The sequence below is a fragment of the Haemorhous mexicanus genome, chromosome 13 (genome assembly GCF_027477595.1).
Source record: "Haemorhous mexicanus isolate bHaeMex1 chromosome 13, bHaeMex1.pri, whole genome shotgun sequence".
NCBI classification, from domain to species: domain Eukaryota; kingdom Metazoa; phylum Chordata; class Aves; order Passeriformes; family Fringillidae; genus Haemorhous; species Haemorhous mexicanus.
Genome location: NC_082353.1, coordinates 22243318 through 22268088, shown reverse-complemented (window position 1 = coordinate 22268088; position 24771 = coordinate 22243318). Strand labels below are relative to the sequence as shown.

The following is a 24771-nucleotide window of genomic DNA, read 5'->3' as shown; positions in this document are numbered from 1 at the left end:
ACCCAGGTGGTGGCTAGGCTGAGCTGAATGGAGCTGACCTGGGCTGTGCCACTGGGCAGTGGCAGCGGTGGTGGCAGCTGCCAGGGCTGAGCAGTGCTGCCCTAGCACCAGGGAAGCCCTTTGAAGGGGAGGTGCCCACTGTGGTCATGGCTATGTGGATGCAGGCTGGCAGCAAGGGCTGGGGCATGGCACTCTGTGTGTCCATCAGTGGGTGCTCTGTCCTGCAGCCTTTCACGGTTACAAGGGCCAGGCTTGGGGATGGTGACAGGGTGGCCACAGTTCAGTGGGGCTACACAGAGTTCTCAGGACCCCCCAGGTCCTGCAGTCCCTTGGAGACACGGGGAAATGGAGTGGGACTGGGAGTCAGGCAGGACCAGGCATGGCTGAGGGGGCTTTCCTGGGTGGGACTGGTGCTGAGCGAAGGCTCCACAGGAGCAGTGGAGCCCTAGGTGACAGGGCTGGACCTGGTGGTGTCGGGCCCTGGTGGGAGACAGCTGGAAGGAGTGGTGGGGCTGGGAACTGCCTATCTGCAGCAGAACTGTGTGCTGGCTGCTGGCGCGGGGACTGGCAGGGAGGGGAGGAAGCGCAGGAAATCTCGCAATGGCTGTATGGTCAGCAGTGGGTTTCCTGTTCCTCCCCAGGAGCCAGAGCTGCACCGGGTCCAGACCGCGTCAGCCCCGGCCCCAGCAGGACGCCAGCAGCAGCCTCACAACGAAGACCCAACAACAAATATAGGCTGGAAGGACTGTGCCCTGGTGAGGTACTAGCAGAGACAGGGGGACTCCTTTGTAGGGCTGGGGGGGGTAGATCTTGTTGAGGTCAAGGGCTGTGCCAGGAGACATCCTGCGCTGCACAGGGAGGTGCCCCAGCACTCTCCTGGCTCTGCTGCACTCTTGCTTCAGGGCAGGGCCCCTGGGAACTGCCACTGGGATCAATCTGGCTCCCAAAGGCCTTACTGGAGTCCTGCATGCTGGGACATATCCAGGTTCCGCACCTTTCTCTGGGGCTCAGCACCCTCCTCAGCTTCTGCTGGCTTCCCACCAGTGTCCTGGCCCACACTGTGGGCATAGGGGTGGGAAAGGGCAGGACAGGACTGGAACTGCCAGAGAGGAGGGGCTGACCCTGCCAGGGGTGGGGGGCACAGCCGCGCTGCCCTTGGGGAGCAGCCCTGTGCATGGTAGAGGTGACACTGCTGACTATGGCTCTGCACTTCCTCCTTCCCAGCACCATCCCCACAGGCCCCAGCTCCCACAGAGCTTGGAGCACTCATCCTGCTGCTTTGAATAGGCTTTGCAGGGCTGTTTGCAGTGGGTGGGGAGGGCCATCTCTGCTGCACAGACCGGATGATGGGGTAGGAGGGTGTGAAATGCCAAGGGCCTGGCCACTGGTGCAGGCAGTGCAGGGCAGCAGCTGTGGCTCAGGCTGTCCTGGTGCCCCACAGACCCCCTGGCTGGACAGTGGTGCCATGGGCTTTGGGCCGGAGCTGTGGTGCCCGCAGGGGCACAGTGCCCTGCTGCGGCTGCAGGATGGGGAGCTGCGCCTCCTGGAGCTGATGAAGAAGTGGATGTCACAGCGGGCCAAGAGCGACCGGGAGTATGCAGGGATGCTGCACCACATGTTCTCCCAGCTGGAAAAGCAGGAGGGCACTTGGCAGCTCCATGGCAACCATGGTGGTCACACTGAGAAGGTAGGGATGCCTCAGAGTAGGACTGTGCCCTGCAGAGCCCATGAGGTGCTGCTGGAGGATGCCATCTCCACGCCATCCCTGACTCCCTTTCCTGCAGTCCTGGTGGGTGCTGGTGAGCCGGACAGAGACGCTGAGCCAGATCCTGCGGCGGCACGCGGAGGAGCTGGCAGCGGGGCCGCTGGCCAAGCTGAGCCTGCTCATCCGCGACAAGCAGCAGCTGCGCAAAGCCTTCAGCGAGCAGTGGCAGCAGCTCAGCCAGGAGTACAACCGGGTATGTTGGAGCCAGGAGGGCAGCAAGAGAATGTGCTGGACCCGCTCCCTGACCGTGTCCCTCTCCAGACGACGCAGCAGGAGATGGAGAAGCTGAAGGCACAGTACCGCAGCCTGGTCCGTGACAGCACCCAGGCCAAGCGCAAGTACCAGGAGGCCAGCAAAGGTGCCAACCTGGCCCCTGTCCCCTGCGTGACCTCCCAGCTTCCCTTATGGGTCAGGCATGGCTGGAGCATCCTGCACTCTGTGGAAACTACAGCCCAGCCTGGAGCGGGTGGGGGTTCCGGGGCTGGGCAGCAGAGAGGAGAGCCCAGCCTGGCCCCCAGGAAACCAGGCAGACACCTGGGGGCCTTGGGACACCACACTGTGGGGTCAGGAGCATCTCTGTGTCACAGTGTAACCACCCCAGGCTTGGTTCCCCTGCCTGCCCTGGGACCCTCTCCCAGCCCTCACCCTCTGACCCCTGCCCTGGTGCTGGGGCAGGTGATGTGCTGGTGGTTGGGGTTTTCCACAGCCTCTCTCCACAGACAAGGAGCGGGACAAGGCGAAGGAGAAGTATGTGCGCAGCCTCTGGAAGCTCCATGCCCTCCACAATCAGTACGTGCTGGCTGTGCAGGCGGCTGCACTGCACCACCAGCACCACTACCAGCGGGTGCTGCCCAGCCTGCATCAGTCCCTCTACGGTCTGCAGCAGGAGATGGTCCTCGTCCTGTAAGAGCCCTGCCTGCCCCGCTGCCCATCCCGTGCCCCACTGCCCATCCTGTGCCCTGCTGCCAGCCCTGCACCCCACTCCCTACCCCTGGGCACGCCCATGGCCCCCCAGAACCAGCAGTGCTCCCACAGAAAGGAGATCCTCAGCGAGTACTGCAGCATCAGCAGCCTGGTCCAGGAGGACCTTTTGGCCGTGCACCAGGAGATTGCCACTGCCATCCAGGCCATCGACCCTGCCACTGAGTACAGCAGCTTCATCCAGAGCCACCAGTATGGCTCCACGCAGCCGCGGCCTCTCTGCTGGGTACGGCCCTGCTGCCGTTGGCTGGCAGCGGCCAGCACGGGGCAAGTGGAGGCACAGCTGTCCTGGCTGCCCACAGGTATGAATCTGAGATGCCACCAACTGTGTCCTTTGATGAGAGCCTGCTGGAAGACACAGAAAACCTGGTGCCAGGGGAGCTGCAGCTGAATGAGCTGACCCTTGAAAGTGTCCAGCACTGGTGAGTGGGACTAGCTGTGGGACTAGCCGTGGGCAGGGGCAGGTGAGGGGCAGGGGCTAAGCCCCCCTGCCGTCTCTTGCAGCCTGACCTCGGTTGAGGAGGAGTTGGTGGCTGCCACTGAGGCCGTGGGTATCAAGGAGCAGCAGATGCAGGAGCTGAAGGCAGAGATCCATGATGAGGAGCAGGGCCGGAGCCCCGGGGAGCGGTGAGGTGCAGCAGAGGGGGGCAAGGGGCCCGGGCAGCGGGTGCTGACCGCCCTGTCCCCTCCCGTCCCCAGGGTGCACTTGTTGGGCAGGCGGCAGGGACTGCATGAGGTGCGGCAGCAGCTCGAGGGCTGCCTGTGTGCCCAGGCCAAGCTGCAGGCGCAGCGGGACCTGCTGGCCAGCAAGCTGGCAGAGCTGGGCGCCAGGGACCCCCTGCCTGCCCTGCCTCTGCCAGAGGATCGGCAGTCCGTCTCCTCCACGGTGAGTCAGTCTCGCCTCCTGTGCTCTGGGAGCCACCGGGGTGGGGTGCACAGCTGATGCACAGCCCGTGCCTCCTTCCAGGAGCAGGAGCGGAGCGGGGCCAGTGCGCTGGAGACCCTCAAGAACCACATCACGGGGATCTTCAGCCCAAAGTACTCGGTGAGTCCCTGGGTGCCTCCCGCCACCCTGCTCTCTGCACAGCTGCCTTGATGAGCCTGTCCTCTCCTTTCTGGCCACACAGCCCCCCTGGCTTCAGCACCTCCAGATTCTGCTCCCACCTGCCCTGGGCACAGCTTCCAGACACTCCTGCTGCCCCACCTCTGGCACAACTCAGGAGTGTGCATGGCTGGGCTCACCTTGTCTCCTTCCAGCTGCCACCCCCCGTGCCCCTAATCCCAGACGTGCAGAAGCCGCTGTGCCAGCAGGTCTGGTACCACGGGGCCATCCCACGTTCGGAGGTACAGGAGCTGCTGACCTGCAGTGGGGACTTCCTGGTGCGGGAGAGCCAGGGCAAGCAGGAGTACGTGCTCAGCGTGCTGTGGGACGGGCAGCCCCGGCACTTCATCATCCAGGCTGTCAGTGTGAGTGACCACGAGCAGGGGGGATGGCTGGGGTGGCCTTGCATGGCCAGGCGTGGGTTCCTGCCCATAGCTACCTCTTGGCCTCCCTCCCTGCAGAACATGTTTCGGCTGGAGGGTGAGAGCTTCCCCACCATTCCGCTGCTCATCCAGAACCTCCTGCAGAGCCAGCAGCCCATCACCCGCAAGAGTGGCATTGTCCTGGCCAGGGCTGTGCCCAAGGTGATACAGGCAGTGGGGAGGAGGATGGGGGCCCCTGGGCAGGGGCAGCTCTTCCTGGCCCTTTCTCCTGCTGATGGCTGGGCTGAGAGCACAGGCGCGCTTCTCCAGCTAGACAGGGGAACCTGGACCTGGGCTCTGCCTGAGAGGGGCCTGCATGGGTCTGTGGGCCAGGGACAGCTCACGGGTGTCTGTTTGCTGCAGGACAAATGGGTGCTTAACCACGAGGACGTGCTGCTGGGGGAACGCATTGGTCGGGTGAGATGGGGTGCTGTGGGGTCTGCAGGAGGGCAGGGCTGTCCTCACAGGGTCTGCAGGAGGACAAGGGTTCCCTTGGGCCGCACGGTGAGCTGAGCCTGGTGCACCTGTGTCTCGGAAGGGTAACTTTGGGGAAGTGTTCAGTGGACGCCTGCGTGCTGACAACTCCCCCGTTGCTGTGAAATCCTGCCGGGAAACCCTTCCACCTGAGCTCAAGGCCAAGTTCCTGCAGGAAGCTAGGTCCGTGTGGCTGTTGGGCTTCTCCTGTTACATCTGTCTGCTCTTGGAGCTGTTGGACACTGCTGGGACTGCAGCACCCTCGTGCTGAGGGCTGTGTCCCCAGGCTGGCTGGGCAGAGTGCCCTGGGGATGGCGACGGGTGGCTTGTGCCCACAGCAGCCGGGCCCCCCTACACTCACAGTGCCCATCCTTGTCCCCACAGGATTCTCAAGCAGTACAGGCACCCAAACATTGTGCGTCTCATCGGCGTCTGCACGCAGAAACAGCCCATTTACATTGTCATGGAGCTGGTGCAGGGTGAGCGCCCCGTCCCCGCTGTCCCCACACACCCACGCCTGGCTGAGCTGCCAGCGCTGCCTGGCACCCACCACCTCTGCAATCTGGGCACAGGGGGGGACTTCCTGACCTTCCTGCGCAGCGAGGGTCCCCACCTCCGCGTGAAGGAGCTGGTCAAGATGACAGAGAATGCTGCTGCCGGCATGGAGTACCTGGAGAGCAAGCACTGCATCCACAGGTGGGCCCTGGCAGGATGGGGAGCCCTGGGATCCTCACCACCCCATCCCGTGCCGGGTGGAGCCCCAGGGACAGCTGGGCACACGGCTGATTGCCTGGGGCTGTCTCAGGGACCTGGCTGCTCGCAACTGCCTGGTGACAGAGAGGAACACCCTGAAGATCAGTGATTTTGGGATGTCACGGGAGGAGGAAGACGGCATCTATGCCTCCACAGGGGGGATGAAGCAAATCCCTGTCAAGTGGACGGCCCCTGAAGCTCTCAATTATGGTATGGGATGGAGCCGGGCATGGCCTGGCACCCCGCAGCTTATCTGGGAGCCAGGACCCAGGAGTCTGGCACTATCCCACTCCCACACACCTGGTCCTGGGGAAGGAGGCAGAGACCCCGAGCAACTCAGCTCTCAGGAGCACAGGCACAGCTGTGCAGTGGTGACATGCATTTCTCCTGCCAACAGCATTTGTCCTGCCCCATGTCCCCAGGCCGATACAGCTCAGAGAGTGATGTCTGGAGCTTTGGGATCCTGCTGTGGGAAGCCTTCAGCTTGGGCGCCATCCCCTATGCCAACCTCAGCAACCAGCAGACACGGGAGGCAGTGGAGCATGGTAGGGGACATGGCTGGGGCTGGCTCCTGAGAGCCACCATGAGCTGTGGGTCCAGCACTGTGGAGCTGTGCCTGCAGGATGGGCCAGACACATCCCACAGTGGGATGTGGGGTGTAAAGGGCCAGTGACCCACGTCCCCATCCCTGTTGCCCAGGTTTGCGGCTGGACCCTCCCGAGCAGTGCCCTGAGGAGGTGTACCAGCTGATGCAGCGCTGCTGGGAGTATGACCCCCACAAGCGGCCCAACTTCTGCACCATCCACCAGGACCTCATTGCCATCCGCAAGAGACAGCGGTGACAGGGAGCACCAGGGGCCCTGGATCCATCCCATGGCACTGCTGGGGGGCACAGCAGAGCCCTGTCTGGGCAGCGGGTACTGCGGGGTGGCTGTGTGGTGATTGAGCCCCAGGGCAGGGGCTCCTGCATACCTCAGGGTGGGACATGGCACCCACATCTCCTGCCCGACTTTGTCCTGTACAATAAACACTCGTGCTCTGCAGCTGTACATCTAGGAGCTGTGAGGGGACACGGACTTGTACTGCACTGCAACGTGGCACTGGGACATGGCACTGGGATGAGACACTGTAGTGATGTACCAGGATGGGTCACTGTGACAGGGCACGCGGTGCACCAGCATGGGGTACCAAAAGAAGTACCAGAATGGGGCACACTTAGACAGGAACTGGCATGGGAGTACTGAGACAGGGCACTGGGACAGAAGGCTGGAACGGGACCCTGGGACAGGGATCAAAGACAGGGCACCGGGATGGGACACACCGGGATGGGGCACACCGGAACAGGGTACCGGGAGGGCACCGGCATCTCGACTCGGCTGCGGGGTTGAGGGTGGCTGCTCCCGCGAGGCCGGGGCCGTGCGCTGCCCGGCCGGTTCGGTGCCGCCCCCGCGGGCCCGGCCGGTTCGGTGCCCGGCCGTTCGGTGCCGCCCCCAAGGGCCCGGCCGGTTCGGTGCCCGGCCTGTTCGGTGCCGCCCCCGCGGGCCCTGGCGGTTCGGTGCCCGGCCGGTTCGGTGCCGCCCCCGCGGGCCCGGCCCAGCGGGCGGAGCGCGAGGCGGGGCCTGGCCTGGCCCGGCCCATCCCGGCGGGCCCCGGCGGGCGATGTGAGGGCCTGGGCCGGGCTGCGGAGCCGCCCGCGGTGCGGACGGGGTGGCGGCGGTGGCACCGCCGGTGCTGGCCGGCCTCTCCCGTCCCTCCCCGGCCCGGGCCGTCGCCGCGGGGCCTCAGTGCGGCGGGCCCGGGCGCTGCCCGGCCCTGCGGGGCCGCGCGGCCTCTCCGGCCCCGGCCCCGGCACCATCAGCGGATATAAATATCCAGCATCGGATTAAGCCAAGTAGGACGCGGTGAGGGCTCTTGGAGGAGGAGACAGGAGGCCGCGGTGAGGGGCTGCGCTGTCCGACCTGGCTCCCCCCCAGTCCCAGCGCAGGTGAGTCCCTGCATCCCTTCGGGATGAAGCTGAAGAAGCAGGTGACAGTGTGTGGAGCTGCCATCTTCTGCGTGGCCGTCTTCTCCCTCTACTTGATGCTGGACCGGGTACAGCATGACCCCACACGACACCAGAGTGGGGGCAACTTCCCCAGGGTGAGTTTGGAGGGTCTGGGGTGAGTGAGAGGGGTCCTGGGATGGCAAACAGGGACATTGAGTCAGGGAAATTCATGGGGCGCCAGCCTTGGCCTCTGGGCATTAAGGTGCCAGGGCAAAGACTGGCTCCCCACAGCTGTGGGTGACCTCCTGCCCCTCGCTGTGCCCCTAGAGCCAGATCTCGGTGCTACAGAACCGGATCGAGCAACTGGAGCAGCTGCTGGAGGAGAACCATGAGATCATCAGCCACATTAAAGACTCGGTGCTGGAGCTGACAGCCCATGCAGAGGGGCAGCCGGCATTGCCCCAACACCCCCTGAATAGCTCCTGGGTGCTCCCCCCTGAGAGTCGCCCAAGTTTCCTCTCTGTGTCCCCGCAAGACTGCCAGTTTGCTCTCGGGGGCAAAGGACAGAGCCCAGACCTGCAGGTGAGCATCTGGTGGCTCTGCTAGCATGTGAGGGGTCCACACCTGGGCATCCATGGAGTCCTGGCTCTACTCTTTCAGGGGTCTCAGCCCTGTCTCCTCCCCACAGATGCTTGCTGTGTACTCCCTGCTGCCGTTTGACAACCAAGATGGTGGTGTCTGGAAGCAGGGCTTCGACATCACCTACGAGCCCAACGAATGGGACACAGAGCCTCTACAGGTGTTTGTGGTGCCGCACTCCCACAATGACCCAGGTGAGAGGCAGGGGCTGACCCAGCTCCTGCTACGGTGCAGTGCTGGCAGGGAAGCCTGGGCCCCCCACAGTGACCCCCACCTGTGCTGCCAGGCTGGATCAAGACTTTCGACAAGTACTACTACGACCAGACACAGCACATCCTCAACAGCATGGTGCTGAAGATGCAGGAGGACCCACGCCGGCGCTTCATCTGGTCTGAGATCTCCTTCTTTTCCAAGTGGTGGGACAACATCAGTGCCCAGAAGCGGGCTGCTGTGCGCAGGTAGGGCTGCCCCCCTGGCCCCAGTGCCCGCCTAGCTCCTAGGCAGGCTGAGAGCATAGGGTGTGTGAGGGAACGGCTCCAGGGACTGGAAGGCTGCCATGGGCCCTGCACTGCTCAGCAGGGTGTGCCCTCAAACTGCCAGCAGCCTCCCAGTGCCATCAGATGTCAGAGCCACTGCCTTGTGGAGTGAGAGGTGGGAGAGACAGATCTTGCCCTGGGGCCCCTCCCTGTGTTGACTGGGCTGGGGAACTTGTGTGCAAGGCCCAGGGCACCTATGGAAGGGTGAGAGACCTGGAGAGCAGGATTGTGTGGTGAGACAAGGCCCCCTTGTCTGCCCCTTGCCCTGAGAGCATTGGGGATGGAGGACACAGTGGAGGGGGAATGGGCTGTGGTTAGTGTTGGGCTGTGGAGGAATGATTCTCTGCGTGGGGACAGCATGACAAGGGGGGAATGGCAGTGGTGGCTGTGGGGGCTGCACATAGACTGTAGGTGGCTCAGGGCAGGGGGACTCTGCAATGGACCTGTGGCTCATGCAGGGCTCTGGTCACATCTTGGGTGTCCCCCTGGCAGGCTGGTGGGCAATGGGCAGCTGGAGATGGTGACGGGCGGCTGGGTGATGCCCGATGAGGCTAATTCCCACTACTTCGCCATGATTGACCAGCTGATCGAGGGGCACCAGTGGCTGGAGAAGAACATTGGTGAGTCAGGCAGATGGTGGCTGGGGGCCTGCCTAATGCGCTGTAGGCCTCCAGATCCTGACAGGACCCTCCTCACGGGAGGTGCTGCTGGCCCAGCACGGGGCTGACAGGTGTCTGTGTCCCCAGGTGTGACGCCACGGTCGGGCTGGGCCGTAGACCCCTTTGGGTACAGCTCCACCATGCCCTACCTGCTGAAGCGCTCCAACCTGACAGCCATGCTCATCCAGCGTGTGCACTATGCCATCAAGAAGCACTTTGCTGCCACCCAGAACCTGGAGTTCATGTGGAGACAGACATGGGGTGAGGGGCTGCAGAGGGGGCCCTGTGGGGCAGGTGGCAGCAGAGAATGGCTACCAGCTGCTTTTCTGTGCAAATGAGCCAAGCACTGGGAGGTGATGTCTCAGCCCTGTGGGACAGCCTCAGGGTGACTTTCCACCTGCCCCCAAGTCCAGCAACACACTGGGGGAGGCTGCTGTGCCCTCTGAGCTCCGAGGTCTGCTCTGTCAGACCACTGTCTTTGGGCCCCCCTGCTCAGGCACAGGCAAGGGAGAGCCATTGCTGGTGCTCACCTGTCCTTGGTCCCACAGATCCAGACACGAGCACCGACATCCTCTGCCACATGATGCCCTTCTACAGCTACGATGTGCCTCACACCTGTGGCCCAGACCCCAAGATCTGCTGCCAGTTTGACTTCAAGCGCTTGCCTGGAGGCCGGATCAACTGTCCCTGGAAGGTGCCTCCCCGTGCCATCACCGATGCCAACGTGGCAGAGCGGTGAGTGTGGCAGGGGCAGGGGCAGGCCGCTCCCAGCCTTGTGGGCCACCAGGGGCCAGCCTCATGCCCTGGCCCCCACACAGAGCCCAGCTGCTGCTGGACCAGTACCGCAAGAAGTCCAAGCTGTACCGCAGCAAGGTGCTGCTGGTGCCCCTGGGAGACGACTTCCGCTACGACAAGCCACAGGAGTGGGATGCCCAGTTCCTCAACTACCAGCGCATCTTTGACTTTCTCAACTCTCGGCCCGACCTCCATGTTCAGGTATGTGTGGAAGGCTCTGTGGAGCTGGGGGCAGCGGGAGGCCATGCAGAGCACAGTTGGAGGGGTGAACAGTCCTGTGAGGGGGGATAAGAGCCCCCACTGCAGGAGCCCCGGCTCAGGGCTGCACGTGCTGTCTTGCAGGCACAGTTTGGCACGCTCTCTGACTACTTTGATGCCCTGTACAAGAAAGTGGGCATCGTGCCGGGGATGAGGCCACCCGGGTTCCCAGTTCTGACTGGGGATTTCTTCTCCTATGCGGACCGGGAGGATCATTACTGGACAGGATACTACACCTCCCGGCCATTCTACAAGAGCCTGGACAGGGTGCTGGAGGCCCACCTCCGGTGAGGGGCAGCGGGCTGGTCCATGGGGCGCAGGCGGTGTGCGGGGGGCATGGGTGAGGGGTGGCCAGACAGTATCTGGGAGCTCAACAGTCCCCGGTCTGCGCCAGCTGCCAGCACACTGGGCTGGTGCACAGAGTGCCAAACCCTCACCCAGTCCCAGGGCAGTGTGTGCCTTTGCCACCCCCCTCCCAGGCCAGCCCCCGCGGTATTGCAGCACCAGGGTAGGGACCCTCAGTGACTCTGTCCCTGCACAGGGGGGCAGAGATCCTGTACAGCCTGGCACTCGCCCACGCCCGCCGTGCTGGTGCCGATGGCAGGTACCCGCTCGCTGACTACGCCCTGCTGAGCAACGCCCGCCGCAACCTGGGCCTCTTCCAGCACCATGATGCCATCGCCGGCACTGCCAAGGAGGCTGTGGCCGTGGACTACGGAGTCCGGTGCGTGTGGGGGCCAGGGCACCCTCAGAGCCTGTCTCAGAGTGGGGCTGGTGGGCTCAGGGCTGGGAGAACAGCTAGGTATGGGGATGCTGTGGGAAGGTCCTCTCTCTCACAGGGAGATTTAGAGTGTGGCTCACTCTGCCTCTGCCTAGGCTGCTCCAATCCCTCACCAACCTCAAGCGTGTCATCATCAATGCTGCGCACTACCTTGTGCTGGGGGACAAGGACGCATACCGCCATGACCCGGCTGCACCGTTCCTTGGCATGGTGAGCAGCACCAGCCCCTGCCTCCCTGCACTCTGGCACACTGTCCCCATGACCCTGGGAGGAACTCTGTGCTGCAGAGGCCAGGAAGAGAGCCCCAGATTGTGCCCGGGTCCTTGGGCCCAGCTGGCAGGGGCATTGGGCACACCCCAACTCTTTACTGCTCCTCCCCAGGATGAGACACGCTCCAGCCAGGACTCTCTCCCAGAGAGGACAGTGGTCAAACTGGGCACCTCACCTCGGTAGGGCCTCTTGCCTTGCTCTGGGGACTTACGGGGCTGTGGTGAGGCAGTGAGGGAGTACCTGTGAAGCTGTGGCAGGTGCAGTGGATCTGTAGTTAGTGTGGAGCATGGGACATCTGGGATGCTGTGAGGCTGGGATGCCAGCCCTGTGTTACCCCCCACAGGTTCCTGGTGGTGTTCAACCCACTGGAGCAGGAGCGCCTGAGCGTGGTGCCAGTGCTGGTGGACTCCCCGCACGTGCGTGTGCTCTCCGAGGAGGGGCAGCCCCTGCCCTCCCAGCTCAGTGCAGTGTGGAACTCTGCCACTGATGTAGTGCCCAATGTCTACCAGGTATGGGGTGCCCCACACCCACAGCCTATCTGTGCCAGCCTCCCATCCTGCACACTGCCAGGACACACCAGCAGCCCTGCTCTGTCCCTGTCCCACAACGCGAGATCCCACAGCTGCCAAACCCCCAGGTCCCCACACATGTCCCTCCTCAGCAGAGGCCCCGCAGTGCTGAGCAGGGTCTTTGCCCCACTGACCCCCAGTCATTCCCCAGAGGAGGGGGCTGGCTCAGGTCCCCATGCTGCCTGCAGGTGTCTGTCCTGGCCCGCCTGCCTGCGCTGGGGCTGCGTGTGCTGCAGCTGCACAAGTCCTTGGATGGCCACGCCACGCCAAGGTCCTCCACGCGCCTGTACCTGCACGGCCGGGACGTGCCCGTGCACAAGCCCGAGGCTGTGCCCCTGCACGTCTTCCCGGCAGCTTCTGATGACTTCTGCCTGGAGAACCAGCACCTGCAGGCCTGCTTCTTGGGGCGCACGGGCCTGCTGCAGGTGAGTGCAGGGCTGTGACAGGGCGTGGGGTGCAGGAGGAGAGGGGTACCTCCCGCTGCTTCATGCGCTTACTGCTGTGCCGGCACACACCTGCAGAGCCTGCGCCCAGCTGGGGAGGAGCAGGGGCACAGGGTCAGCAGCGAATTTCTCGTCTATGGCACCAGGACCTCCAAGGACAAAAGTGGGGCCTATCTCTTCCTGCCTGATGGAGAGGCCAAGGTACAGGGTCCACCCGTGGAAGCCAGCTGACAGCTGTGCCTGTAGGGCTGTCCTCAGGCAGCAGCTTCAGTGCAGCTATCCCTCTCCCCAGCCCTACGTTCCCAAGGACCCCCCAGTGGTGCGGGTGATGGAGGGACCCCTCTTCTCAGAGGTTGCCAGCTACTACCAGCATGTCCAGACCGTGGTGCGGCTGTACAACGTGCCAGGTGAGGTCTTGAGGCTGTGCCAGGTGTCGCTGGCCCAGGGAACTGGGCCATGCTGCCCTTGGGGCTCAGCCCCTCACTGCCTACCCACAGGGGTGGAGGGCCTGTCCCTGGATGTGTCCTGCCTGGTGGACATTCGTGACCACATCAACAAGGAGCTGGCCCTGCGCTTTAGCACTGACATTGAGAGTGATGACACCTTCTTCACAGACCTTAATGGTTTCCAGGTATGCAGCAGTCTGGGGAGGGACAGCAGCTGCCACAGGGGGACAGTGCTCTGGCACCAGACACTGTGGGATACACCTCTGGCCACTGATCTCTGTTCCTTGGCAGATCCAGCCCCGCAGGTACCAGCGGAAGCTGCCGCTGCAGGCCAACTTCTACCCGATGCCTGCCATGGCCTACATCCAGGACATGCAGAGCCGCCTGACACTGCTCACAGCCCAGGCCCTGGGGGTCTCCAGCCTCCACAGCGGTGAGCTGGGCTCTGTGCCTTGGGGACCTGCTGTGGAGCTAGGGCTGTCCTCCCCAAGGGAAGCAGGGGAGGAAGGTGCTGCAGGCTGGGTGGGGTGCCCTGGTCCTGCTGTCACTGGGGGCTCTGTGCTGTGGGGTGTGGCTGGTGCCTGCTATAGCCTGGACTGCAGGGACTTGTTCTCCACAGGCCAGCTGGAGGTGATCTTGGACCGGCGCCTCATGCAGGATGACAACCGGGGTCTGGGCCAGGGGCTGAAGGACAACAAGCGTACCTGCAACCGGTTCCGGCTCCTCCTGGAGCGCCGCAGCACTGCCAACAAGGTGCTGGCTGTGAGGCGGCAGGGCTGAGAGCCCAACCTGCCTTGGGATGGAGCAGGGTGGAGGCCACATGTGATGGGATGCAGTGTCCTCTTCCATCTTGACCCGTTGTGCTGGCACTGGGCAGGGATGGGCCTGGAGCAGGGACATGGGGAGAGCAGGACGTGCAGTGGGGTCTGTCCCTGTGGAGCCACATTGCCCTCATAATCACAGTGTTCTTGTCCAATCCCCTCGCTGCCCTCTATGCGTGTGCTGTGCCATCCAGAGCTCCGGCTTCTTTTCCAAACTGGTCTCCATGTTTAAAGCCTTGAGCTTCCCTGGCACCAGGACTGGCAGCCCTGAGGTAATGGCCAGCCTGGCCCTGCTGTCTCTCCCTGTCTTGTGCACTAGCTGCTAGCCACTAGTCTAGCCAGGCTTGTAGCAGGTCTGTAGCCTGACCATCAGCTAGCCAGAGTCCTGTTTGGTGCTGGGGCGGGGGGACCTGCCTGGGCAGGGGCAGCTCCGTGTGCACTGTGCTGGCAGGTGCCTGGTCTCAAGGCACTGCTGGAATAGAGGTTCTTTGGGCCTTGCCCAGGCTCTGCCTGCCTTCCTGGGCCCACACTTGACCCATGTGCTGCCTGGCAGGTGCAGGATGAACGCCCCATCAGCTTCCCCTCCCTGCTGAGCCACATCACCTCTGTGCACCAGAATGCTGAGGCCTTGGTCATGCCAGTGGCATTGGAGAAGCCAGCCCTGCGCTCCTTTGTGCCCCTTGCCACCACCCTTCCTTGCGACTTCCACATCCTCAACCTGCGGACGCTGCAGGCAGAGGTGAGCCATGGCCCAGGGGCGGTGGGGCTCTGGTGGGGATCTTTCAGTGTTGTGCCTCAGCTCCAGCTCCCTGCAGGATGACTCACTACCATCAGCTGAGGCAGCACTGATCCTGCACCGCAAAGGCTTTGACTGCAGCCTGGAGGCCAAGAACCTGGGCTTCAACTGCACCACCAGCCAGGGCAAGGTAGGGCCAGGCTGCCCCCACACCTCTGCTGGGCCAGAGCTGGGCCAGGAGCTCGGCATGGCAGTCATGGCAAGTGTCAGGCTGTCCTGGGCACAGTGCTGCCCCAGGCATCACATCCTCACCTGGGCCTCCCTGCTTCTTCCTCCTCTCCCCAGCTAGCTCTGGGAGGCCTGTTCCAGGGCTTGGAGCTGGGCTCCCTGCAGCCCACCTCATTGACACTGATGTACCCACTGGGCACAGCCTCCAACAGCACCAACATCCACCTGGACCCCATGGAGATCGCCACGTTCCGCATCCGCCTCGGGTAGCGTCAAGCAGGAGAGGAGTGGAGTGGCTGGACAGCACAGGAGCAGCAGCAGTGCAGCAGTGGAGTGGGGCCAGCAGTACTGTGGCAGGCACGGACAGGAGCGGCCAGCCTGGCAGAGGCTGTGCTGCCACTTTCTAATTTATTAGTTCCATGGTCTCAGATTTTGGAATGAACTGCTGTGGCAGGGCTGGAGCAGACATTGCTGGACACAGTGCTGGGTGGGCCAAGCATGCCTGGGGAGGGCTGCAGGCTGGGCTCTGCTGCTGCTGGTGGGACAGACACTGCTGCCCTGTCACAGGCAGGCTGCCCAGGAGGGTGGCCACCCTGATAGCTGAGGCAGGGGCCCATGCAGGGCTCCCCCTGACTGGCGGGGCAGCAAGGGGAGGCCAGGAGGACCCGGGGTGTTGGGCAGCTGCCTGAGAAAGTGCTGTGGACTTGGGACTGACCTCTCCTGGAGCTCATAGCACAAGGCTGTTTCCAAGGGCCCTGGTCTATGTGTGGTTTGTGTCTCTCACTCAGGGGAGTGGGAATGGTGTGCTGTGGGGAGGCAGGGCAGCATGCCAAGGCAGGCGGGGGCCAGCTTGAAGATCTGGCCAGGAGCCCCCGGCACCTGTGAGAGGCTGGTGGCATGGCCAGGCCCAGCTGTGCTCGAGAGCAGGCAGTGCCTGGTGCTGGGCAGAAGCCAGGGGGATGGGAGTCAGTTCCTTGTGTGGACAGCAATGCCTGGGTGAAGCGTGGGAGTGCCTCCCCCAAACCCAGAGCCTTTAGCCCCATTTCAGAGTAAGCCTGGTGCTCTGCTCTGCTGGAGCTGCAGTGGCTGAGTCGCAGCTAATTACACCATGTCACCAGAGCATCCTCCTGGTTGCTGTGGGAACCACAGGCCATAGTTCCTGGCCCCCTGAGGCTACTTACTGCCAATGGGTTCTAGCAGGGAGGGCATTGGGAAGGACAGGGCGGCGTGGGGAACTGCCTCAGCTCTGGCTTGGTTGGGTTGGACTGGATGAGCTTAGAGGTCTTTTCCAACCTGAATGATTCTGTGATTCCACAATTCCTGCACAACTCCTAGCACATCCACATCCCATGGGTTTGGCCCCTGGAAGCTCAGCACCTCACAGTGCTTGCCGTGTGCCCTGGCCTGGTCCAGTGCCCTTTCAGACACTCCCAGGATGGGCCCAACTGGGGCCCTGGACACAGCAGCTGGTGCCTTGCCTCCAGCTGGGAAAGGAGCCTGCCATCCTCGTCCTGGCCCCAGAAGCTCATTACTGATGCTCCCGCCTCCAGCTGGGTCCCTGTGGACAGGGGAGTGCAGGAGGCTCTAATGGCTCTGAGCAGCTCTTGGTGGAGGCTCGATGGAGGCGGGAGCAGGAGGGGCTGTGGTTTCTGCCTCCACTGGAGCCAGAACTGCCTCTGCCTAGGGCTGGCCGGGAAGATGCTGGATGGGCCCCTGCTCCAGCTGCTCCTTGCCGCGGCTCTGTTCCCCAGCATCCTTGGGACAGGTACAGCCCCATTCCTGCCCCTCCTGTTCCCTGAGCCCATCCCTGATGGGGCCTTGTCCCTTGAGGGTCGCTCCCTGACAGCCCGGAGCGGCGGCGGGGGTCTGTCCTGGGAGGCAGTGCTCTGCACTGAGAGGTGGTGATCCATACTGGGGATGGTGGCCCAGGTGTGGTGGTGCTGGGGTTACTCCCACTGCAGCACATCTGTGGGGTCCAAGTGCTGTCCCCACAGGGGACACAGGGAGGGGGTTCAGCAGGGGGGCTGGGGGCTGACCTGATGTCCTGGGCGTTTTCCCCTCCTGTGTGCCACCATCATTGCCCTTGCCCACGTTTGCCCTTGCTGAGGCCTCGGTGAGCACTGGAGGTCACGGCACACACAGGGTCGTGGCACCAGAAGGCAGTGCCAGGGGAGCTCTGCTTAGCCACTGCTGCCTCATGGGGTGTAGCCCACTCTGAGCTGGGGCCCCCTGTGCCACGTTAGCCAGGCTCCCTGGGACTGGTGAGCCCAGGCCAGCCCAGTCCTGCTCTGCTGTATCACGGCACAGACCATGGTGTGGAGCCGTCCTACAGCCCCTGCACAGTTTCCGTGGTCCCCGCAGTGGGGGCTTGTTCCCTGCCCTCTGCAATGCCCTGCTCCCTGCTGCAGTCTTGGTGCAGAACCTGCACCTCTGCGAGGGCTACGTGGGCCCTGATGGCCGCTCCCACCCTGGCTTCTACTGCCCGCGGCTGACGGACCCCCCCGGCCACCGCTACTGCTGCCAGCCCAGCCTGGAGGCTCTCAAGTCCTGCTGCTCCCAGCTGGCCCTGGAAGCCCTCACCGGAGTGAACCTCTCGAGCCTGGCTAGCCCCGGTCTACTGCGGTGAGCAGGGCTGCCGCTGGCTGTGCTCCTGAGGATGGGGGCCCTTGGGGCTCCTGGCACATCCCCAGGGGCTTCTCCTGGCTGCTGGGGCAGGGACTGTGGTGTCCTTTGGAGCCCACAGGGGCCCCCAGCCGGCCCTCCCCAGTACCACGGGAGGGTCACGGCTGCCCCCTGAAGTGCCCCACCCCGCAGGAACCCGCTGGCCCTGCCTTTCGTGGGGCTCTATGGGCTCCTTGTCCTTCTGCTTATGGCCATCGACCTCTGCCACTTCTACTGGACCCGCCGGTGCCACCTCAGCCGCCTGCTGCCCCGTGCCTGCGGCGTGCCCCGTGGGTCCCCGCGGGGGCACCCGGCCGGCACCCGGGCTCCCCACGGTGCCCCCAGAGTGACACGGCCCGGCCAGGGCTGCTGAGGGGCGCCAGGGCAGGGCAGGGGGTGCACACAGGGGGGGCTTGCACCCGGGGGTGCCGCGGGACAGGGAGGGGTCACTCACATCGCGGGGTGCAGCACGGGGGGGTGGTGTATGGGGGGAACGCTCGCACCTCAGGGTGCAGCACGGGGGGTGATACGGGGGGGGTACGGGGGGGACACTGGAACTGCGGGGTGCAGTACAGGGGCTCTACGGGGGGGACACTCGCTCTCCGGGGCTCAGTACGGGGCTGTATGGGGGACACTCGCTCTCGGGGCTGCGGCGGCACGGTCTGGGGGGGACACGGGGACGCACACGGGGCTGCGGCCGGTCAGTGCTGGCACCGCCGAGCCGCGGGGCGGCGCTGCAGCCTTGGCCCCGCCCGTCTCCGGACGCGCCCCGTCACGTGACAAGGGCGGTGGCGTCAGGGTTCCCCAGGCGATCCGCGGTGACGTCACGGGTGCGGCGCGATGGAGGAGCCGGTGAGCGGGGCCGGGCGGGACCGGACCGGCGGGTCCTTGTCCCGGGGGTCCCTGTCCCGGGGGTCCCTGGATTCCTGTCTCGGGGGGTCCCTGTCCCTGGATCCCTGTCTCAGGGGTCCCTGGATTCCTGTCCCGGGGGGTCCCTGTCCCTGGATCCCTGTCCCGAGGGTCCCTGTCCCGGGGATCCCTGCCCCGGGGGTCCCTGTCCCTGGATCCTTGTCCCAGGGGTCCCTGGATTCCTGTCCCGGGGGGTCCCTGTCCCTGGATTCCTGTCCCGGGGGGATCCCTGTCCCGGGGGGATCCCTGTCCCGGGGGGATCCCTGTCCCAGGGGTCCCTGTCCCGGGGTCCCTGTCCCGGGGATCCCTGTCCCGGGGGGATCCCTGTCCCGGGGGTCCCTGTCCCGGGGTCCCTGTCCCGGGGGGATCCCTGTCCCGGGGGGATCCCTGTCCCGGGGGGATCCCTGTCCCGGGGGTCCCTGTCCCGGGGTCCCTGTCCCGGGGGGGATCCCTGTCCCGGGGATCCCTGTCCCGGGGGGATCCCTGTCCCGGGGGTCCCTGTCCTGGGTCTGTGCGGGGCCCAGGGCTGTGTCCCAGCCGGTGCCCCTCGGCAGGTGACGGCGGAGCAGCTTCGGGCGCGGGGTAACGCGCTGTTCCAGGCGGGGGATCACGCAGCCGCCCTCGCTGCCTACACGGAGGCTTTGAGCCTGAGCGAGGCCCCGTCGGAGCGCGCCGTGCTGCACCGCAACCGGGCCGCGTGTTACCTGAAGCTGGTGAGCGCAGGGCGGGTGCGTCCCCGCGGCCTGCACGAACCTGCCCGGCTGGCTGGGGCTGTTCCCGAGCAGTCACGGTGTCTCTGATCTCTTGCAGGGAATCTTTGTCTGGGGCAGGGGGTGGACACGAGGAACTTTAGGGGCTCGAGTAGATCAGAAGTGCCTGAAAAGCACCGGGGTCTGTAGGGCTCCCTGGCCACCCTCTGAGGGTTGTATTCTGGGAAAGGCAGCGTGTCCCACTGTGCTGGCTCATTGTCTCCAGTGATGCTGTTCCCGTCCTGTCCCCAGTCCCCAAAGTTAGGGGTGTAGGCTGCGTGGGGCTTGTGCCAGCAGTGCTCAGGCTTTTTTCTCTCCTGTCTCTGCACAGGAGGATTACACCAAGGCAGAGGCTGATGCCACTAAAGGTACTGTTGGTGGGGCTGGGGACCAGCCTGTGAGCCGCCCGTGGGGCGGCGGGGCAGGCGGTGGGCCCCGTGAGTGACCGCTGTGCGCAGCCATCGAGGCGGACGGGCGGGACGTGAAGGCGCTGTTCCGCCGCAGCCAGGCGCTGCAGCAGCTGGGCCGCCTGGAGCAGGCCGTCAGCGACCTGCAGCGCTGCCTCAGCCTGGAGCCCCGCAACAAGGCCTTCCAGGAGGCCCTGCGTGCCCTGGGCAGCAGCATGCATGAGAAGGTCAGCAGGGGGGCAATGGGGGGCTGCCGGCCCGCTGTGGCTGTGGCTGGAGGGAGTTCAGGAGGACTGAGCCGCTCTTTCTGCTCTGTTGCAGATGAAGACCATGTCCTGCACGGACTCGAAAGTAGAGCAGATGTTCCAGATCTTGCTGGATCTTGAAGAAAAGGATGCGGACAAGAAGCAGAAAGTCTGAGTTCAGGGAGTGGGGCGCGGTGCTGTGGCTGGGAGGAGGGGAGGGGAGGATTGTTGCTCCTGGCCAGCGGTGGCTGAGTGGTGCTGCCTGGGCAGGCTGGGCTTGCCGCCCACAGAATGCACCCCAAGACAGGGGCGGAGGGTGGGTGCCTGCAGCTGCTAGCAGTTCCTTGTGCAGTGTGCTGCTGTGACCCAGACAGAACTCTCCTTCCCCAGGCTGCGCAGAACCTGATCGTGCTGGCACGAGAAGAGGCTGGAGCAGAGAAGATTTTCCAGAGCGACGGTGTGCGGCTGCTGATGCAGCTGCTGGACACGGCCAAGGCTGACCTGATGCTGGCAGCCCTGCGCACGCTGGTGGGGCTGTGCTCCGGCCACCGCTCTCGTGTAGGTGCCACCACACCCCACGGCTGGGCCCAGGGGAAAGCCATGCTGGGGAGGCTGCAGAGGGTCACACAGGGGAGCTCCGGGCTGTTACCTGCCAGGCCTGAACTTGTGAGAAGAAACCATCCTGATAAGGGGCTGGGAAACAGCAGGGCTTCCCCAAGGCCTCCGGAAGACAGGTGTGCTTGTACCTGCAGACCACGGCCATCCTGGCGGAACTGGGGGCTCCCCGTCTCGCGGCAGTGCTGGGTGTGGAGCACGAGCAGGTGTCCCTGGCTGCCTGCAACCTGCTGCATGTGATGTTCGACTCCCTGAAGGAGGGGCTGCAGAAAGACTTCCGTGGGAAGGAGGATGCAGTGGTGCTGGGTGAGTGTGGGCTGCCCTGGCTGGCTGTTGTACCTAGAGAGTCCCACGTAAGTGCAAGAGGTGCCATGGGACTAATTGCCTCTGCCCTGTCACTGCTCCCTGCAGCCCAGCCCAAAGCCAGGCTCTGGTCCAGGGTTAACAGGAGGCAGAAGCTCCTGGTCATGGCAGCATCTCTGCCAGCTGTACCATGGTGGGGGTGAGGCCATTCCCAGGGTGCTGACTGCTGGGCACTGTCTTTTTTGGAAGACTCCTCCAAGGACCTGAAGTTGCTGATCAAGCACCTCCTGGAGCTGCTAGTGCTGGAAGGGGCCTCAGCACATGGCCGTGACAATGCCCTTAACCTGCTCATCAAGGTGGTGCCCAGGAAGTCACCAAAGGAGACCAACAACAGCCTGAGCCTCTGGGTGATTGATCAGGGTTAGTGGAATGGCTAGCAATGTCCTGCTGGGGCATCGTGCTCCTCTGTCCCAGGTCTGCACATGCCACTGCCCCCCTCACTGGGCTGTCTGACCTTTGCCAGGCCTGAAGAAAATCCTGGAGGTGGGCAGCACGGTGTGCGGCATCTCGGGCAGCCTGCCCGTGACAGAGAACAGCCGGATGAGCACCTCTGTTCTGCTGAGCAAACTGTATGAGGACCTGAAGTGTGATGCCGAGAGGGAAAACTTCCATCGTCTGTGTGAGGACTATGTGAGGTGAGCCAGGGTGTCCTGGCAGTAATGAGGCTTCTGTCACCTGCAGCCCGGCAGCACCTGTCACCCTCAGTGCTAAAGCTGACTGGGGAGCTGCTGTGGGGGAGGTTCAGCAGGTGGGGCAGGGAGAAGCAGGTGGATCATGCTGACCCGTTCTGGTGGTCTTTCCCTGAAGGAGCTGGTTCGAGGGGCACGAGCTGCCGGGAAAGCTGCGGGCCATTCAGACAGTGTCGTGCCTGCTGCAGGGTCCCTCAGATGCAGGGAACAGGGTGCTAGAGCTGGAGGGGATCATGGACAGCGTGCTGTCCCTCTGCGCCTCTGTCTGCGAGGCACACCAGCTGGTGGCCGTGGAGGCGCTGATCCACGCGGCCGACAAGGCCAAGCGCGCCTCCTTCATCACGGCCAACGGCGTCAACCTGCTCAAGGAGATCTACAAGCACAGCGAGAGGGACAGCATCCGCATCCGCGCCCTCGTGGTGAGCACGCGGGACAGGCTGTGGCAGGGCTGGGCTGTGGCTGCGGGACCGCCAGGCACAGTGCTGCTCCCTGCTGCTGTGGCTCCAGGACACATCAGGTCTCCCACATCCATTCCTGCTCCCACACTCTGTTCCTGGCTGCAGGGGCTCTGCAAGCTGGGATCTGCCGGAGGCACAGACTTCAGCATGAAGCAGTTTGCCGAGGGATCCACCATGAAGCTGGCCAAGCAGTGCCGCAAGTGAGCGGGGCCGGGTGTGGGGGGTGGGCAAGGCCCCCCGGCTGAGCTCCCTGCAGCTGGGCTGTGCACAGCCCCCACAGCCAGACTCAGGGAGCACTCCCCAGGTGGCTCTGCAACGAGGCGATTGATGCGGGCACGCGGCGCTGGGCTGTGGAGGGCCTGGCCTACCTCACCTTCGATGCAGATGTCAAGGAGGAGTTTGTGGAGGACAAGGCAGCAATGCAGGCCATGTTCCAGCTGGCCAAGGTGCATACCAAGAGCTGTGGGATGGGCACCAGGGAAATGTGCTGGAGCAGGTGTGGAGCTCATGCTCGGGGGGGGGTGTGTGGGAGAAGCTGGGTGGGCTCCGGTCCTGTTTGCTCCTCCCTGCTGTGAGTGTGACCTGTGCCCGCTGTCGCCACAGTCAGAGGACAGGAGTGTGCTCTATGCTGTTGCCTCCACGCTGGTGAACTGTACCAACAGCTATGACCATGAGGAGCCGGATCCGCAGATGCTGGAGCTGGCCAAGTATGCCAAGCAGCACATCCCGGAGCAGCACCCCAAGGTGAGCAGGGCTGCTTAGGAGGAGAGTGGGTGTTGGGACACAGCCTGGGGTCCCAGGTGTGGACACGGTGTCCTTGAGGCCCACAGGATGGGGTCGGGCACCTGGCCAGGTGCTGGTGCTCCTGAGCCCAGTGTGCCCTGCCCGTGGCACAGGACAAGCCCGAGTTTGTGAAGCGGCGGGTGCGGAAGCTGCTGACGGCCGGCGTGGTGTCGGCTCTGGCCTGCATGGTGAAGAGCGAGAACCCGGCGCTCACCAGCTCCTGCCGGGAGCTGATCTCCAGGTGGGAGAGGAGGGAGCTGGGTTACCAGCCTGCCGGCATCCTCTTGGTGAACTTGCGTGCCTGTGCTGAAGGCCAGCTCCTGGACAGCAGGGAGGATGTCCAGGAGTCTGGTGCAGCCTAGGCCCACTGTGACGATCCAAGTGCTGCAACTAGTCCCACTTGGTCCCTAGAGTGTTCCTGGCACTGGTGGAGGAGGCAGAAGACCGGGGTGGTGTGGTTGCTCAGGGAGGAGGCAAGGTGAGAGCATGGACCCCGCTGTGCTTCTGCCCTGCACTGCTCCGGGGGTGCTGGGGCTCTGCGGTTTAGCAGGGCTGCACTGGCTCCCTTGGACATGAGGCTGGGGAAAGCTGCCCTGGTGCTGTGGCCTTGGCTGCAGGACAAGCTGCTGTTTCTGCCCCCAGGCTCTGATCCCACTGTCCCTGGAGGGCACTGAGGTGGGGCAGACCAAGGCAGCGCAGGCCCTGGCAAAGATCACCATCACCTCCAACCCAGAGATGGCGTTCCCTGGGGAGCGGGTGAGTGCTGGGTCTGGGTCTGCCAGGCAGGGGCTCAGGTGGGAGCAGCAGTGGGCATTGACTCGGTCCCATGTGTTCTGTCTCCCCAGATCTATGAGGTGGTGCGGCCCCTGGTCAGCCTCCTGCACCTGCAGCGCACGGGCCTGGAGAACTTTGAGGGGCTGATGGCCTTGACCAACCTGGCTGGCATCAGTGAGAGGCTGCGGTAGGGATGGGGGGAGAGGGCGGCTGGCTGTCCCCTTGGGCCAGGCAGGCTGCCCTGGGCAGGGAGCACTCACTGCCCGCTTGCCTCCCAGGCAGAAGATCCTGAAAGAGCGGGCTGTGCCCATGATCGAGGGCTACATGTTTGAGGAGCACGAGCTGATCCGGCTAGCTGCAACTGAGTGCATGTGCAACATGGCCATGAGCAAGGAGGTGAAGGCCGGGACAGGCTGGGGTCTGTGCTGGGCTGCTGGACCACCACAGCCCCCTGATCCCTGCTCTTTCCCCTGTGCAGGTGCAGGAGATGTTCCTGGCTGAGGGCAGCGACCGGCTGAAGCTGATGGTCCTGTACAGTGGAGAGGAGGATGAGAAGCTGCGGCGGGCAGCCTCAGGGACCCTGGCCATGCTGACTACCCTGCATCCCCCCATCTGCAAGCGGATTCCCCAGGTGGTGAGTGCACACTAACACAGCACCCTGTGTCCCATATTCCATCCCCGTGGTGGCCTGGAGCTCTGGCCCCAGAAGACAGGGCAGCCTGTCGTGACTTGGGCCCGACTCTGAGATGGGGCTGTAGGGGGGTGCTGGAACCCTTCTCTTGGGGTCCGTGATGATGTTGGCCCCACTCCCCTGCAGACGGTGCACTGGCTGGAGATCCTGCAGGCCCTGCTGCTGAGCCCCAGTGTGGAGCTGCAGCACCGTGGCGCCGTGGTGGTGATGAACATGATGGCAGCGGCTCGGGAGGTGGCCGAGCAGCTCATCGCCAGCGAGATGCTGGAGATCCTCTCTGTGCTCGCCAAGGACAAGGACAAGCCGCGGGTGGCCCAGGCGGCCCAGGAGAGCCTGGCACACGCAGTGGCTTACGGACTCATCAAGCCCAACCCTGGGCTGGCCTGAGGCCCGCGGTTTCGCACGCACGCTGCACACGCTGCCCAGGCCGGTGCGCACACGCTGTCTCAGGGCGGCCCTGCGGGCCCGGCTGCACGCCGAGCTGGCTCAGCACTGCCCGGGGCGGGGGCCGCGCTGCCCCCGGCGGCGCCCGCCCGGTGCCCCGGGGCGAGGGGGAGGACAGGGCTTGCCGCTGCCTTTGCCACCGTCTGCCTTAGCCGGGAGGGCCGACCGGGGGCGGGCCCGGCGCGGCGGAGCCGGGCCCACCCGGTAACACTAAAGCTACTCTTGGAGCACGGCCCGGCCTCCGTCCGTCTGTCCGGCCTCCGTCCGTCTGTCCGGCCTCCCCTCGCCGTCACGTCCGGCCCCTCCTCTCCCGGTTCCGCC

General features: G+C 64.5%; 4 protein-coding genes across 9 annotated transcripts; all 4 read left to right on the top strand.

Annotated features, from left to right (window-relative positions):
* The first annotated feature begins 599 nt into the window (after nt 1-599).
* On the top strand, nt 600-6546 carry FES (FES proto-oncogene, tyrosine kinase). Of its 5 annotated transcripts, none has more exons than XR_009488202.1 (19): nt 600-755; nt 1442-1687; nt 1785-1958; nt 2027-2123; nt 2485-2668; nt 2801-2938; nt 3049-3168; nt 3251-3373; nt 3446-3632; nt 3714-3791; nt 4004-4213; nt 4310-4432; nt 4634-4687; nt 4809-4927; nt 5129-5223; nt 5317-5440; nt 5550-5707; nt 5895-6042; nt 6197-6337. XR_009488202.1 is itself a non-coding variant. In XM_059858851.1 (19 exons), the coding sequence occupies exons 1-19, from the start codon at nt 609-611 to the stop codon at nt 6337-6339; spliced, it is 2640 nt and encodes an 879-aa protein (XP_059714834.1). In that variant the 5' UTR covers nt 600-608; the 3' UTR covers nt 6340-6546. The 5 variants fall into 5 exon arrangements, 4 of the variants coding, with proteins under 4 accessions (XP_059714834.1, XP_059714835.1, XP_059714833.1 ...); XM_059858851.1 differs by having other exon boundaries at nt 3251-3370; nt 5920-6042; nt 6197-6546; XM_059858852.1 differs by having other exon boundaries at nt 4058-4213; nt 5920-6042; nt 6197-6546.
* A 727-nt stretch (nt 6547-7273) lies between these two features.
* Nucleotides 7274-15414, top strand: MAN2A2 (mannosidase alpha class 2A member 2). 2 transcript variants are annotated; one of them, XM_059858847.1, is made up of 23 exons: nt 7274-7636; nt 7809-8063; nt 8170-8314; nt 8407-8578; nt 9149-9276; nt 9403-9576; nt 9864-10050; nt 10134-10311; nt 10453-10655; nt 10910-11092; nt 11245-11359; nt 11531-11598; nt 11763-11928; nt 12177-12413; nt 12510-12632; nt 12724-12838; nt 12929-13062; nt 13169-13310; nt 13497-13630; nt 13893-13970; nt 14252-14437; nt 14514-14624; nt 14780-15414. In XM_059858847.1, exons 1-23 carry the CDS (start codon nt 7505-7507, stop codon nt 14930-14932), a joined length of 3519 nt encoding a protein of 1172 aa, XP_059714830.1. In that variant the 5' UTR covers nt 7274-7504; the 3' UTR covers nt 14933-15414. The 2 variants fall into 2 exon arrangements, with proteins under 2 accessions (XP_059714830.1, XP_059714829.1); XM_059858846.1 differs by lacking the exon at nt 13893-13970 and having other exon boundaries at nt 7275-7636.
* A 146-nt stretch (nt 15415-15560) lies between these two features.
* On the top strand, nt 15561-17753 carry LOC132333583 (protein shisa-like-1). The gene is made up of 3 exons (XM_059858848.1): nt 15561-16427; nt 17071-17284; nt 17477-17753. Exons 1-3 carry the CDS (start codon nt 16250-16252, stop codon nt 17694-17696), a joined length of 612 nt encoding a protein of 203 aa, XP_059714831.1. The 5' UTR covers nt 15561-16249; the 3' UTR covers nt 17697-17753.
* A 243-nt stretch (nt 17754-17996) lies between these two features.
* UNC45A (unc-45 myosin chaperone A) lies at nt 17997-24682 on the top strand. Its single transcript, XM_059858822.1, has 20 exons — nt 17997-18175; nt 18787-18945; nt 19313-19349; nt 19440-19615; nt 19710-19802; nt 20024-20191; nt 20386-20554; nt 20801-20971; nt 21075-21246; nt 21419-21719; nt 21864-21958; nt 22063-22204; nt 22362-22502; nt 22655-22782; nt 22953-23019; nt 23184-23297; nt 23387-23502; nt 23594-23711; nt 23794-23949; nt 24133-24682. The coding sequence occupies exons 1-20, from the start codon at nt 18164-18166 to the stop codon at nt 24391-24393; spliced, it is 2796 nt and encodes a 931-aa protein (XP_059714805.1). The 5' UTR covers nt 17997-18163; the 3' UTR covers nt 24394-24682.
* The last annotated feature ends 89 nt before the right edge of the window (nt 24683-24771 follow it).

Bases quoted from the DNA above. Each gene is read 5' to 3' on its own strand.
- UNC45A (XM_059858822.1), top strand. The intron at 18,946-19,312 runs GTGAGCGCAGGG...GTCTCTGCACAG, and splicing joins CCGCGTGTTACCTGAAGCTG to GAGGATTACACCAAGGCAGA. The intron at 20,972-21,074 runs GTTAGTGGAATG...GACCTTTGCCAG, and splicing joins CCTCTGGGTGATTGATCAGG to GCCTGAAGAAAATCCTGGAG.
- FES (XM_059858850.1), top strand. From the start codon at position 609: ATGGTCAGCAGTGGGTTTCCTGTTCCTCCCCAGGAGCCAGAGCTGCAC. The intron at 2,669-2,800 runs GTAAGAGCCCTG...GTGCTCCCACAG, and splicing joins CAGGAGATGGTCCTCGTCCT to AAAGGAGATCCTCAGCGAGT. The intron at 5,708-5,919 runs GTATGGGATGGA...CCATGTCCCCAG, and splicing joins CCCTGAAGCTCTCAATTATG to GCCGATACAGCTCAGAGAGT.
- LOC132333583 (XM_059858848.1), top strand. From the start codon at position 16,250: ATGGCTCTGAGCAGCTCTTGGTGGAGGCTCGATGGAGGCGGGAGCAGG. The intron at 16,428-17,070 runs GTACAGCCCCAT...TCCCTGCTGCAG, and splicing joins CCCCAGCATCCTTGGGACAG to TCTTGGTGCAGAACCTGCAC. The intron at 17,285-17,476 runs GTGAGCAGGGCT...CCCACCCCGCAG, and splicing joins GCTAGCCCCGGTCTACTGCG to GAACCCGCTGGCCCTGCCTT.
- MAN2A2 (XM_059858847.1), top strand. From the start codon at position 7,505: ATGAAGCTGAAGAAGCAGGTGACAGTGTGTGGAGCTGCCATCTTCTGC. The intron at 8,579-9,148 runs GTAGGGCTGCCC...TCCCCCTGGCAG, and splicing joins AAGCGGGCTGCTGTGCGCAG to GCTGGTGGGCAATGGGCAGC. The intron at 10,312-10,452 runs GTATGTGTGGAA...GCTGTCTTGCAG, and splicing joins GGCCCGACCTCCATGTTCAG to GCACAGTTTGGCACGCTCTC.